Source organism: Phocoena sinus, chromosome 9 (genome assembly GCF_008692025.1).
Source record: "Phocoena sinus isolate mPhoSin1 chromosome 9, mPhoSin1.pri, whole genome shotgun sequence".
NCBI lineage: Eukaryota > Metazoa > Chordata > Mammalia > Artiodactyla > Phocoenidae > Phocoena > Phocoena sinus.
The window spans coordinates 91847606-91860876 of record NC_045771.1 but is presented as its reverse complement, the minus strand read 5'-3'; the positions used below and the strand labels follow the sequence as shown (position 1 = coordinate 91860876).

Here is a 13271-nt window from a genome sequence, read left to right as displayed (position 1 = left end):
CTAACATATATATATATATATATACACATATATATATATATATGGAATCTAAAAAAAAAAGGGTTCTGAAGAACCTAGGGGCAGGACAGGAATAATGATGCAGACGTAGAGAATGGACTTGAGGACATGGGGAGGGGGAAGGGTAAGCTGGGACGAAGTGAGAGAGTGGCATGGATGTATATACACTACCGAATGTAAAATAGATAGCTAGTGGGAAGCAGCTGCATAGCACAGGGAGCGCAGCTCGGTGCTTTGTGACCACCTAGAGGGGTGGGATAAGGAGGGCGGGAGGGAGACACAAGGGGGAAGAGATATGGGGATATATGTGTATGTATATGTATAGCTGATTCACTTTGTTATAAAGCAGAAACTAACACACACCATTGTAAAGCATTTACACTCCAATGAAGATGTTAAAAATAAATAAAATAATAGAAAATAAAATACCCAGATGATTAGAAGTTACACAGAGTATAAGTATAGAATTTAAGATAAAAATAATATAATAAATAAATAACTTTTTTGCTAAATTAGAAATGAAATATGGGATGGGTATCATTCATATTAATTGAGAACAAAGGAAATAGTTGAAAGGATTAAATTAAAATTTGTACTTGGGAAAGCCTTTAGGAAATAACTTATTACTATCCACATTTAATGAGTCCAAGTAGATTTTTGCAGTTGAATAATACAAATGCCTAGCCAATTCATGACTTTCGACAGATATATAGATAGCTAAATTTAAAAATAGTTCCCTTCAACTGCTGAATGGATAAACAAACTGTGATACATCTGAATAATGAAATATTCCTCAGCAGTAAAAAGGAATTAATTACTGACATATACAATGACATGGATGGATCTCACAAAGCATTATTCTAGGTGAAAGAACCCAGACCCCAAAACCACATACTGCATGATTCCATTTATTTTGATAACAAGAGCTAATGTGTGATCTTGGAGAGTAGATAAAAGAATATTTTTTTAAGATAAAATTGAGAACTGAGAGTCCAAGGTGTTACAAAGATGTGAAGTCACACGGGGTAGTAAAAAGAATTTCCACCCCTTTCTACATGGGATAGATAGAAAGTCTGTGAGCCAGGTGCTGACTTAACTAGTTGACTGGGGAGGTTGCTAGGTGACAACAGTGATGAGGAAGTGGTGGCTTGGCTGAATAGCGGAGCCTTTAAAGAGCATGAATTTCCCAAGTGGATTAGGACTAATAATGGTCTGGAAGGGATGCTAAAACAAGTAAGACATCATCCCTCCTCCTAGCCACTGAGATATGAAAGAATCAACACCTCCTGGGAAATAATGTCGGGGAAGAGCTGCGTTTCTGCTAAGTCAAAGAAGAGAGGGGCTTCTCTGGTGGCGCAGTGGTTGGGAGTCCGCCTGCCGATGCAGGGGACGCGGGTTCGTGCCCCGGTCCGGGAGGATCCCACATGCCGCGGAGCAGCTGGGCCCGTGAGCCATGGCTGCTGAGCCTGCGCGTCCAGAGCCTGTGCTCCGCAGCGGGAGAGGCCACAGCAGTGAGAGGCCTTTGTACCGCAAAAAAAAAAAAAAGAAGAAGAAGAAGAAGAGAGCACTTTCAGAAGTAGGTGAGACTACGTTGGGAGTTCTAACAATTCCACAGAGCACAGTGGAAGGGTTTAGGATGCGGGGAAGGAGTATTGGACTGTGTCGGTGGCCAGGAAGCTCAGAGAATTAAATGCCATTACAGTAACAAGGCACGTGGAGTTTCAAATGACATGTGAATTTAGTTCCTACTTGTTCTTTGAGGCAAGCGGGTGATCGGTTCCAGCAGATATAGTCTCAGTTCATCTGCTGTCAAACTCAGCACACACAAGGATAGTGGTCCCCAAAATTATGGTCACTACATGCTTTTTGGCCTCTTTGAATTACTATAATAAAGGTGCCTTCATTTAAAATATGTACTGCAATACTGCATGACAATTTAAGGTTGTATTTCTCTTCCCATTCTTGTGGAAAGCATGTTTTTTCAAAATTCTTTTTTAATGTACTGGTATGGAATTCAGCATTGTCTTATCTTCCAGTAGAAATGGATTGTTTTCTACTAAGTATGTTAGGATTATTTCAGTTAGGTTCTTGCGGGAATAATGACTCTTGGACCATGTTTTGAAGAATAAGTGGGAGCTGAGCAAAGAAGGGGGCTGGGGAAGGAGAATTTTGAGTTGACAGCATGTGCAGAGCCCTGAAGTCAAGAGAATGTGACTCCTGAAAACTGCAAGTAATTCATGAATGGCCAGACCGTAGGATTACAAGATATTGAATTTCACGTAGCTTCAAAATACAAGTCTAGAATTAGTAGGTACAGGTTACAGGGAGGGAGATTTGGGCTTATTAGAAGGAATAATTTCTAACAGTTTATAGCTTTTCAAAATTGAATGAATATACTAATACCAAGTGAGGTTTATCCCAGGAATGTGAGACTAGTTAATATACTTTTTTTTTGAAATTTTTTTAAATTGAAGTATAGTTGATTTACAATGTCTTGTTAGTTTCAGGTATACAGCAAAGTGATTCAGTTATACATTTTTATATAAATCTATTCTTTTTCAGATTCTTTTCCCATATAGGTTATTACAGAATACTGAGTACAGTTCCTTGTGCTATACAGTACGTTCTTGTTGTTTATCTATTTTATATATAGTGGTGTGTATATGTTAATACCAACCTCCTAATTTGTTCTTCCCCCCTCCCCTTTCCTCTTTGGTAACCGTAAGTTTGTTTTCTGTGTCTGTGGGTCTATTTCTGTTTTGTCAATAAGTTCATTTGTATCTTTTTTTTTTTAAGATTCCACATATAAGCAGTATCATATGATATTTGTCTTTGGTTACATCCTTTTATTCTGCTACATTCTTATAGCACTCTATCAGCATATTTTACCCTTCTTGCCTGTGGAGTCTTCGAAATCAGTGCTTATTTTGAAGCATTGATAAATGCTTAGAACTATAAAGTTGCCTGCTTTGTTTAGGTTATATCTGCAGTAAATGAATTTGGTACTTTGAAATTGTATTGTTAATAAAATTTCAACTTAAATTAATAAATTTGGTTATATTAGACTTGTGAAAGAACTGGTCTTGTTTGTTTGGTAGAACCACAATTCTTTTGTTAGATTTTATACAGAATCTATGTTAACCACTAAACAAGGATAAAAATCTTAAAAAACTAATTCAGTTCATTTCAGTAGTTTTGAGCAAAATATACAGAGCAATCCAAGAAGAAGTTCAGAGAATTTTGTAACAGGAAAGGAAAGTTTAGTAAAGCCAGTGAGGCCAGTGAGTTTTCACATGACTTCTTTTGCACCTGTAGTATATAAAATAAATTCACTTGAAAGGAATCTCTTGTTTTTAAATAATTTGTTCAGTTTATAACATAGTTCAGCTTTCCTGGTGAGTAAATTTCAAACTGTTGAAAATATAACTTGTTTTCATATTTGTAAAAGAGAATTTCACTTTGAAGAGTTCTGTCCTGTATTTGCTTGACTTATGTTTTGCAGGATGGAGGTTTGCTCCTGAATAACCCTTCAGCGTTAGCAATACACGAGTGTAAATGTCTTTGGCCAGACGTCCCATTAGAGTGCATAGTATCCTTGGGCACTGGACGTTATGAGAGTGACGTGAGAAACACCGCGACACACACGAGCCTGAAAACCAAACTGTCTAACGTTATCAACAGTGCTACAGACACAGAAGGTTAGTCTGTTTATTTGCTGCCTTAACGTACTTCTAGAATTCAGTTTCTGATAGAATATGCTGATGCTCACTGCAAAGAGTATGTTGTTATGTCTCTGTTGTAGGCTTAGGAAGCACATGGGAGCAGGTGTTTGTCGTTTCTCTTTGTCTTCACTCATTTCTTCCCAGTAACCCTGCAGTAGTGATTTCTCCATGTGGGAGCTAGAGCTACCTTGGCCTCCTTACAGCTGGAGAAGTAGCTGAAGCAGGAATAGCACAAAGGCTTGTGGAGACTCTTAAGAAACAGGGAAAAGGAAAGGTGTCAGGTTGGTTTAGATAAACACATGGTAACAGGGAGAGAATCAGAGTACTTACGGAATTTCGATTATTTAGAAATGTGGCAGCAAACTGGAATAAGTCCTTACTTCCACTCTGGCTGCCTCCATAATCTAGTCTTCATATAAAGGCCCAAGTGGTCCTTTTAAAATCTAAATTAAATCACACTTTACCCGGCTCAAAACCATCTAGGCTTCCCATCACAGAACAAAATCCAAAAGCCTCATTCACTGAAATTCACCAGGCGCTGGAAGGACCTGGCCTTTGCATCTTCCCCCTCTCTCAAGACGTGTCTCCTGTATAAAGTGTGTCCAGCTACACTATAACTCTTGCTGTTTCTCAAACTTGCTAGGGAGGCTCCTACCTCAGGGAATTGTTGTCTTCTCTTTGTAAGGCCTTCCCCCAGATACATGCTTGATTCCCACCCTCACTTCACTCAGATCTCTGTTCAGGTATCACTTCCCCAGAGAGCCTTTTCTGATCACTTTCTAAACCCGTCACCATCTCACTCACTGTAACCCCTTATCCTGCTTCTTTCTTTCTTTTTTTTCCTTCTTAGAGCATTTATCTCATTATGGATGTATTGGTTTAGCCAAAAAGTTCATTCGGGTTTTCCAGTAAGGCGGTATGAAAAACCCGAACAAACTTTTTGGCCAACCCAATATATTACATGTTTGCTTGTTGAATTGCTATGGTCTCTGTAGCCGACCAGGATGTAAGCAGGAACTTCTCCTGTTCACTGTGTGGACTGCAATGCCTGGCACATAGTAGGCAGTCAGTACTTGTTGACTTTCTAGTTTGGGCCTTGAGGTCTAGATCTCCTTATTTTACTATATTATTTTTCAGTCCTATGTGAAATCTGTTATTAAATTTGTACAAGTTATTGTTCCCAGTTAACAGCCCCTTGCTTCTGAATCTCATTCTTTCTATATTATCATGTTACTGACTGAGTCATTAGCCTACATGAGGCTCTTAAACTCCCCACTAAGGATGTTTATCTATTAAATGATAACCCAAGAAAAGGTGACATTCTGGACTTTTCACTATCTGAAATTTTGTTGTCAAATCAATAAAATATTCTTACCGTAAGCAGTCTTCTTAGAAAAAAATAGCTTTGATCACCCAGTCTCATAATACTTACATGTATACCTTGTGCAAACCATGTGATGGGCTCATTTGAAATTTTCAGGAAATATGAAATGCTGCTTTCATTCACTTGCACTCTAGTTAATGAAGAATTAAGAGTGAAACGTAATTGCTGATACTAGATGGTTATCGATGTATAGAAACAGCAGTGTCATTTGGTTCAATCTAATATATTATCAGTTGCCAAATAAACAGTGAATAGATGTAGACGGTTAAGCCTATGAGAAAACTAAACTAGATTGCTGTAGACAATTTACAAGAAGCAAATTAGACTTGATATGGGTCTTAAAAGATAGTTAGGGTTTGGACATTTTAAAAGAGGGTTCAGACTTAAACTTCTGGCCATGATGGAATAATAGGAGCCATATATTTCCTCCTACCTTAAATCATTAGAAAACTGTACAGAGCAATGGTTTTCAGACATTAGATGACAGATGGCAAGGTCACTGATTCCTGAGAGAAGGAAAATAAATGAAGTAATCACGTGATTGCCCAGCTTGTTTCTAGGTGATAGCATGAGGAGTGGGGAACTCAAGCAGGACAGTCCCAGGCTCTCAGAAAACAGAGTTTGGGATTCAAAGAGGCCAAGGAAATTAGAATTTGGGGGCAAAATACTACAGAGAAGGCAGCTTCATAGAGAGAGTGCTCTAGAGCTGTGCAGAGGAGTCCCCTTGAGTACTGATCTGTGTTGTGTGCAAGCATGTGAGGAAAGTACCCAAGGCAGATTACCCCAGAAAGGATTAAATAAAGCAACGCTTGGGGCTCACACGGGACCAGGCAGCTCAGATTTCCATCACCTAAATTAGAAAGACCTTGTAATGTGTGGGATGTGCAGTAGAGTCCTCAGAAGGGTATTGTCTCAGTAGTGACATCAGATTAGTTCTAGACTGAAGGCTGCTCTGGGTCCACCCTAACACAGCTTCAAAGCAATTCTCAAAAAGATCAAATTGAGTTCCAGTTAACAGCATCCACTGTTGGAATAAAAGCCAGCAATATTTAAAGGAATGCAACAAATTCCAGCACACAAAAATATAAGATTCACAATGTTTGGCATGCAATTAAAAAATTACCAGGCATACAAAGAAGCATGAAAAGATACATTTAACCAGGAGAAAATCCGATCAGTGAGAACAGACCTAGATATGAAACATATGAGAAAATTGGCAGACAGAGGATGTTACAATAGCTATTCTAAGTATACTCCATGTTCAGTGAGATAGAGGAAGATTTGAAATGATGAGGAGAGAAATGGATGATATAGAAAGGACCCAAATCAAATCTGTAGAAGTGAAAAATGTAATGTGTGAAATGAAAAATACAGTTGTTAAGATTAACAGCAATTCTGTACAGAAACATGGAGAAAAGAGAAGAAGAATAAATACTTACCAGCTCATTTCCTAAAGCCAGCATTACCCTGACACCTAAACCTGGCCAAAACATTATTAAAAATATTAAAATACCAATCAATATTCCCTGTTAATATGTATGCAGAAGTCCTTAAAATATACTAATAAATTGAATTCAGCAGTATATAAAAAGGAGAATACAGCATAATCCAATAGGGTACATCTCAGGAATATGGGTTTGGCTTAACGTTCAAAAAAATCGATATAATTCACTGTATGAACAGACAAAAAAAGGAAAAATTTATGATAATCTCAATAGGTGCAGAAAGGGCATTTAGTAAAGTTCATCAGCTATTCATGAGAAAAACTTTCAGCAGATTAGGAACAGGAGGGAACTTCCTCAGTCTGATAAAGGGCCTCTATGAAAAAGCTAGAGGTGGCATCGTGTTTAGTGGTGAAAGACCAAATCCTTTCTACTTAAGATGAGGAGCAGAGTAAGACGTTTCTCCTCGCTTCCAGCTAGTGTTGTACTGCAGGTCCTTTTCTGTGCAGTAAGGCAATAAAAGGAAATAAAAGGCATATAGATTAGAAAGGAAAAGTAAATGTTTATAGACAACCTAGTCGTCTATGCTGACAATCCTAAGGAATCTATAAAAATCTACTAGAACTAATAAGTGAGTTTAGCAAAGTTGAAGAATATAAGGTCAATAAAAATGAATTGTATTTCTGCATACTAGCAATGGACAATTAGAAATTGAAATTAAATAGATACACAGATAGATATTATTTATAATAGCATCAAAATATTAAATACTTAAGAAACGATATGCAAGATCTGAGCAGGAGAAACTACAAAACACTACAGAGAGAAATTAAAGAAGGCCTAAATAAATCGATACATCAGTACCGTGCTCATGAATTGAAAATCTCGGTATTGTTATGGTGGCAGACCACAGATTGATCTGTGGACTTCATGCAACTGCTATATAAATGAAAACGGACTTTTTCTGGAGTGGGGATTAACAAGATGACTATAAAATCTATATGAATATGGGAAGGACCTAGAATAACCAAAACAATTTTGAAAAAAAAAAACAAAATTGGAGGACTTAGATCCCCTGATTTCAAGACTATAAAACTACAGTAAGCAAGGGTGGTATTTGCATAAAGACAGACAGAAGATCAGTGATACCTAATAGTACAGAAATTGATCCAGACATGTATGCTCAAAAGATTTTTGACAAAGGCAATTCAATGAGGAAAGGATAATCTTTTCAACAAATAGTACTGGGACAGTTAGATAACTGTATTTTAAAAATTGAACCTTGACCCTTCACATCATACACAGAACCTAACTGGAACTGGATCACAGACCTAAATACAAGAGTTAAAACTGCAAATCCTCTAGAATACCCTGGAGAAAGTCTTAATGACCTTGGGTTAAGTAAAGAGTCTTTGATAGGACACAATAAATGTGGACATAACAGGAAAAACAGATAAATTAGACTTCATCAAGTTATAATTTTGTTCTTCAAAAGACACTTTTAATAAAATGAAGACAAGCTATAGACTGAAATAAAATATTAGTAAAATATATGTTTGATCCATCTTCAGAACCAAATGTATAATCAGACGCAATATATATAGAAAATGCTTACATTGTATAATATAAGGAATATACAGAGATGAAAACAAAAATTCATGGGAAAAAAAATGGCCAAGCGTCTATTTGAACAGACGCTTCACTGAAGAAGATGTACAGTTGACTAATAAGTACATGGAAGACTTTTCAACATTATTAGTCCTTAGGGAAATGAAAATTAAAACCACAAGATCCCAGTACACATCCTCTGAAATGATTAAAATTAAGACCGACAGTACCAAGTCTTGGCAAAGATGTGGAACAGTGGGAACTAAGATATCCTAGTGGTTGGCGTGCAGAATGATACAACCATTTGGAAAACAGTGTTGTGGTTCTTAATAAGATAAATAAACTTTTACCATATGAATGAGAAATTTCATCTCTGAGTATTTACCCAAAAGAAATGGAACCATATATCTACAAAATGATTTAGGATTATTTCTAATAGCTAAAAACAGAAGAGAACCAGACCGGAGAGAACAAATTGTGTTATATCCGTACAGTGGATTACTACTTAGCAATAAAAAGGAAGGAACTATTGATCCATGCTGCAACATGTATTTCAGAAGCATTTTGCTGGGTAAAAGAAGCTAACCAGACCCAGAAGCGCTATATATATTTATGATTCTGTTTATATGAAATTCTAGAAAAGGCAAAGGGTAAGGGAGGACCAACCATAAAAAGGCATGAAGAAGCTTTTGGGATGACAGAAAATGTTCTGTGTCATGACTGTTGCGGTGGTAACAGTGTATATGTTTGTCAAAACCCGTCAATTTAGACACTTAAAATCGGCAAATCTTATTGTATGTAAATTATACCTCAATAAAGATGATCTCAAGAAATTAAAAAACATGTACTCCCATAAAAATTATTTATAAAAAAAGAAATTAGGGCTTCCCTGGTGGCGCAGTGGTTGAGAGTCTGCCTGCCGATGCAGGGGACACGGCTTCGTGCCCCGGTCCAGGAAGATCCCACATGCCGCGGAGCGGCTGGGCCCGTGAGTCATGGCCTCTGAGCCTGCACGTCCGGAGCCTGTGCTCCACAACGGGAGAGGCCACAAAAGTGAGAGGCCCACGTACCACAAAAAATAAATAAATAAAAGAAATTTAAAAAACAAAAAAGGAATGTTGGAAAGGCATTTCGGCAGTGGCTAACAGTGTGACCGAAAACAGAGAAGAGAGTCCTGAAGCAGGGGTCCTAATTTATCAGAATTATATGGCGTATTTTGGGAGATGAATTTCATTTCATAGTTATATTCAATATTATGGATTCTTTACTCCTGCTGTTATTTAGCTGGAGTGTGGAAGTAAGCAAGGCTTTGTAATTTGCCTAAAATTGGATAATTGTAAATAATGTAAAATTAGATCATTGCAGAATAACTCCATTTTTTAATTCACCCTATCCTCTGTTTGTTTTAACAGAAGTCCATGTAATGCTTGATGGTCTGTTACCTCCTGACACCTATTTTAGATTTAATCCTGTTATTTGTGAAAACATACCTCTAGATGAAAGTCGAAATGAAAAGCTGGATCAGCTGCAGTTGGAGGGGTTGAAGTACATAGAAAGAAATGAAGAAAAAATGAAAAAACTTGCAAAAATATTAAGTCAAGAAAAAACAACTCTGCAGAAAATTAATGATTGGATAAAACTAAAAACTGACATGTATGAAGGCCTTCCATTCTTTTCAAAATTGTGATGAGTGTGTGCATATAGCCTCCTAACTGAAGGCCTGTTCAGAAGATCCATAGAATTCAATAAGGAATTGTGGGGTTCAGCATGACTACCTTTGAAATGCTTAGAATTCTGGGGAATCCTGAAAAGACAGTGTTCGGACCAGCTTGCACAGTACAGAGAGGGTGTGCGTGGTTACAGAATTCATCTGGGAATTAGGTTTTTATGATGTTAATAATTAACCACGTGTTAGGAATCTCACTGTGCCAGTTGGTTTTAGTACATATTGGTGTTGTATTTTTTGATGTTTGAAAATTTATTAATATATGTGCCAAACAAGGACTGAAAGCTGTCATATTATACTTGGTATTTTTACTTTAGTCACCATAATCATGTTAAATTTATTTGATCATTGATTTTCTTTCATGTGGAAAGCTAATTTCTTCTTAAAATAATTCATCTCTTTAAACATCACTTAGGTTTTCACTAGCTACATTCTGCATTCCACATGTTGCCTTCTACTATTGTCATATCATCTAAACAGGTACAGAAAAAATGGGATTCTCTCTATCAGAGGACTTCTACATTTGAAATATGAAAGAGCTAGATACAGTTTTCTATTCCAAATGTGTTTATTTCAACATTGTTTGGTTCCGAAAGATAGGTGAAGTTCCAATCAACCACTTTTTCCCCCTGAAATTTCAAGGTAATGCTGTATGTTAACTTTTCTAGCTCTAGCTTAGCATTCACTGTTATGAAAGTAATTATTTGAATTTACTGAGAAAATGCCCCATCATTAACAAAAATAAACTATTGAAATAGTCTATGTTAAAAGGCTAATGTCATTTTTAAATTATTTATTGTTCATAATGTAGCCCTTCTTCTCTTTGTAGCATTTGAATATACCTGTCAACAGTATGCTTTAAAAAAATGTCAGGCTTGTTTTACCTTAACTCCTTTAACCATCTGGACTTCACAGAGGTTAACAACATATACACCAACCCGAATCATTGTTTATGCTAATCAGATTCATCCTTGTGTTATCTATCTGCCATGTAAATCTTTCACCATGTTTAGATTTGTGAAGAGAAATGAAAAAAGGTGAGTGTCCTTTGCTTTGTACATGTAAACTAGAGCTAAACCCCTTACGGGGATTGTCATATTGTGTCTTTGCAACACTGATGCGAAGAGGCAGTGAGGCGTGGTTCACAGATGCTGGGGGAGCTGAGTGTCTGGGCACAGCTTGGGCTCCGATGCAGAGCCCTTCTCTTTGTGACCTGGAGGAGGGTGGACAGCCTCCCTGGCCTTCAGATATTTTATTTGTAAAATGAGAAGAGCTGCCTCTAAAATTTTATTTCCTCTTACGGCAACTGAAAAGTAAACTCTGCAAATGTACAAGCAAAAGATAGGAAAAAGTGTGAAAATGAGTTTTCGGTCCTACACAGGTAAAATATCTGCTCTTTTCAAAAAAGCAAAGAATTGTATGTTTTAAAGAGAAAATGTAATAAATTATCCAACTTATCAGTTATTTTAAACATAGAAAATAAAAATTATTTTGTAGCTCAGTCCTTTTGGGGTATTTCAGTTCTTATTTCTGTAATAAATGCTGTGGTGGTAATATTTCAGTTCTGTTCTTGCTGCTGATGTTATTGTTTATTAAAAATAGCACCGGGACTTCCCTGGTGGCGCAGTGGTTAAGAATCCACCTGCCAACACGGGACATGGGTTCGAGCCCTGGTCCAGGAAGATCCCACATGCTGCGGAGCAACTAAGCCCATGAGCCACAACTACTGAGCCTGCGCTCTAGAGCCCGTGAGCCACAACTACTGAGCCTGAGCGCCACAGCTACTGAAGCCTGTGCGCCTAGAGCCTGTGCTCCGCAACAAGAGAAGCCCGCGCACGGCGACGAAGACCAGCCCCCGCTCGCCACAACTAGAGAAACCCCACGCGCAGCAACAAAGACACAACACAGCCAAAATTAAAAATAAAATAAAATTTATTTAAAAGAAAAAAAAGTAGCACCTCGGGACTTCCCCAGTGGTCCAGTGGTTAAGACTGCACTTCCACTGCAGGGGGCACGGGTTTGATCCCCGGTCGGGGAACTAAGATCCTGCATGCTGTGTGGCGTGGCAAAAAAAAAAAGAATTTGAAAAATAGTACCTCAGATAGAGTTGTCCCTAGAGGCATATTGGCTGGATGGGATTTCTGCTAGGGATTTCTCCTAGGGAGTGGAGAGAGCCTGGCCTGGGTTATAATTACACTCTGTACCTCTTCCTCTCCCACACCACATTTTATCCAGGAGAAAGTAGATGTCAAAGGAATCTTCTGAGAAGGAAGGAAGTCACAAAACGTGAGCATGCACTCTGAGGGGATAGGGTGCCCCCCAGCAGTTGCTGACAGCTGCCTCGCCTTTTCACTTAGGGTAAGGTTGCTAATGACTGAAGGGCTATGACCCCTAAAGTTCCACGCTCAAAATTTTACCTAACCTGCTATACTCCAGAAATAATTCTAGTTACAGTTTTAAATATTTCACAGGTATCAGTGCTAGTAATGTGACTAAAAACATCAATTTGTAACATCCAAATTACAGTTTTTAGACACAGTGAAAGTAACTATGAAAGTACCAGTGATTTCTAAAGATAGTGTTAGTCCTTTCAGACCACAACTACTGCATATTCATATACAACTAGAACAACTTGTACATGTAAGAAAAATGCAAATAATTGGAAATCAGAATATTTCTGGGTATTCATTGTAATAAAGCAAATTTCAAGTACAATAAAGTATTACAATGTAATACTAATATGTAAATTGCATTCTTGTCCAAACCTGATGCAGTTCGTCTGTTTTACAGTTGCTTGGCTGATTATTTCCCTCTTGAACAGCACAAGGTACGAGTGTACTCCGGCCATAGCTTTTTTCTTAAACCACACAGCATGGCACGTAACTATGTTCCCATGTCCCTGTCCCTGTCTCTGTAGCTTTTTTCACTCTCTAACAAAGGTACACCCAGTTGGGTGGTGCACCCATTTTCAATTATTCTTGTCCCCATTTGTACTTGAAACTGATTATCTGAAGAACTGTGTAATTTACCTGAGATAACCTTTACTTAACAGTGAAGCCAGTGCTTTCCTTTGTCCAAAAGCAGAGTGGATTTCTTTTCAGGAAAGAAGAGAAGTACAAGAATACTCTTCTGGGGGCTTCCCTGGTGGCGCAGTGGTTGGGAGTCTGCCTGCTAATGCAGGGGACACAGGTTCGAGCCCTGGTCTGGGAGGATCCCGCATGCCGCGGAGCAACTGGGCCCATGATCCACAACTGCTGAGCCTGCGCGTCTGGAGCCTGTGGTCCGCAACAAGAGAGGCTGCGATAGTGAGAGGCCCGCGCACCGCGATGAAGAGTGGCCCCCACTTGCCACAACTAGAGAAAGCCCTCGCA

General features: G+C 38.2%; 1 protein-coding gene across 6 annotated transcripts in view; it reads left to right on the top strand.

Moving 5' to 3' along the window:
* The window catches only part of PNPLA8 (patatin like phospholipase domain containing 8), a 141739-nt gene extending 130281 nt beyond the window's left edge, over positions 1-11458 (top strand). For all 6 annotated transcript variants that reach the window (XM_032642750.1, XM_032642755.1, XM_032642749.1 and 3 more), the window contains exons 9-10: positions 3521-3716; positions 9587-11458. In XM_032642750.1, the coding sequence (XP_032498641.1) occupies positions 3521-3716; positions 9587-9861 (471 nt within the window). In that variant the 3' untranslated portion in view covers positions 9862-11458. The remainder of the gene's footprint in view (positions 1-3520; positions 3717-9586) is intronic.
* The last annotated feature ends 1813 nt before the right edge of the window (positions 11459-13271 follow it).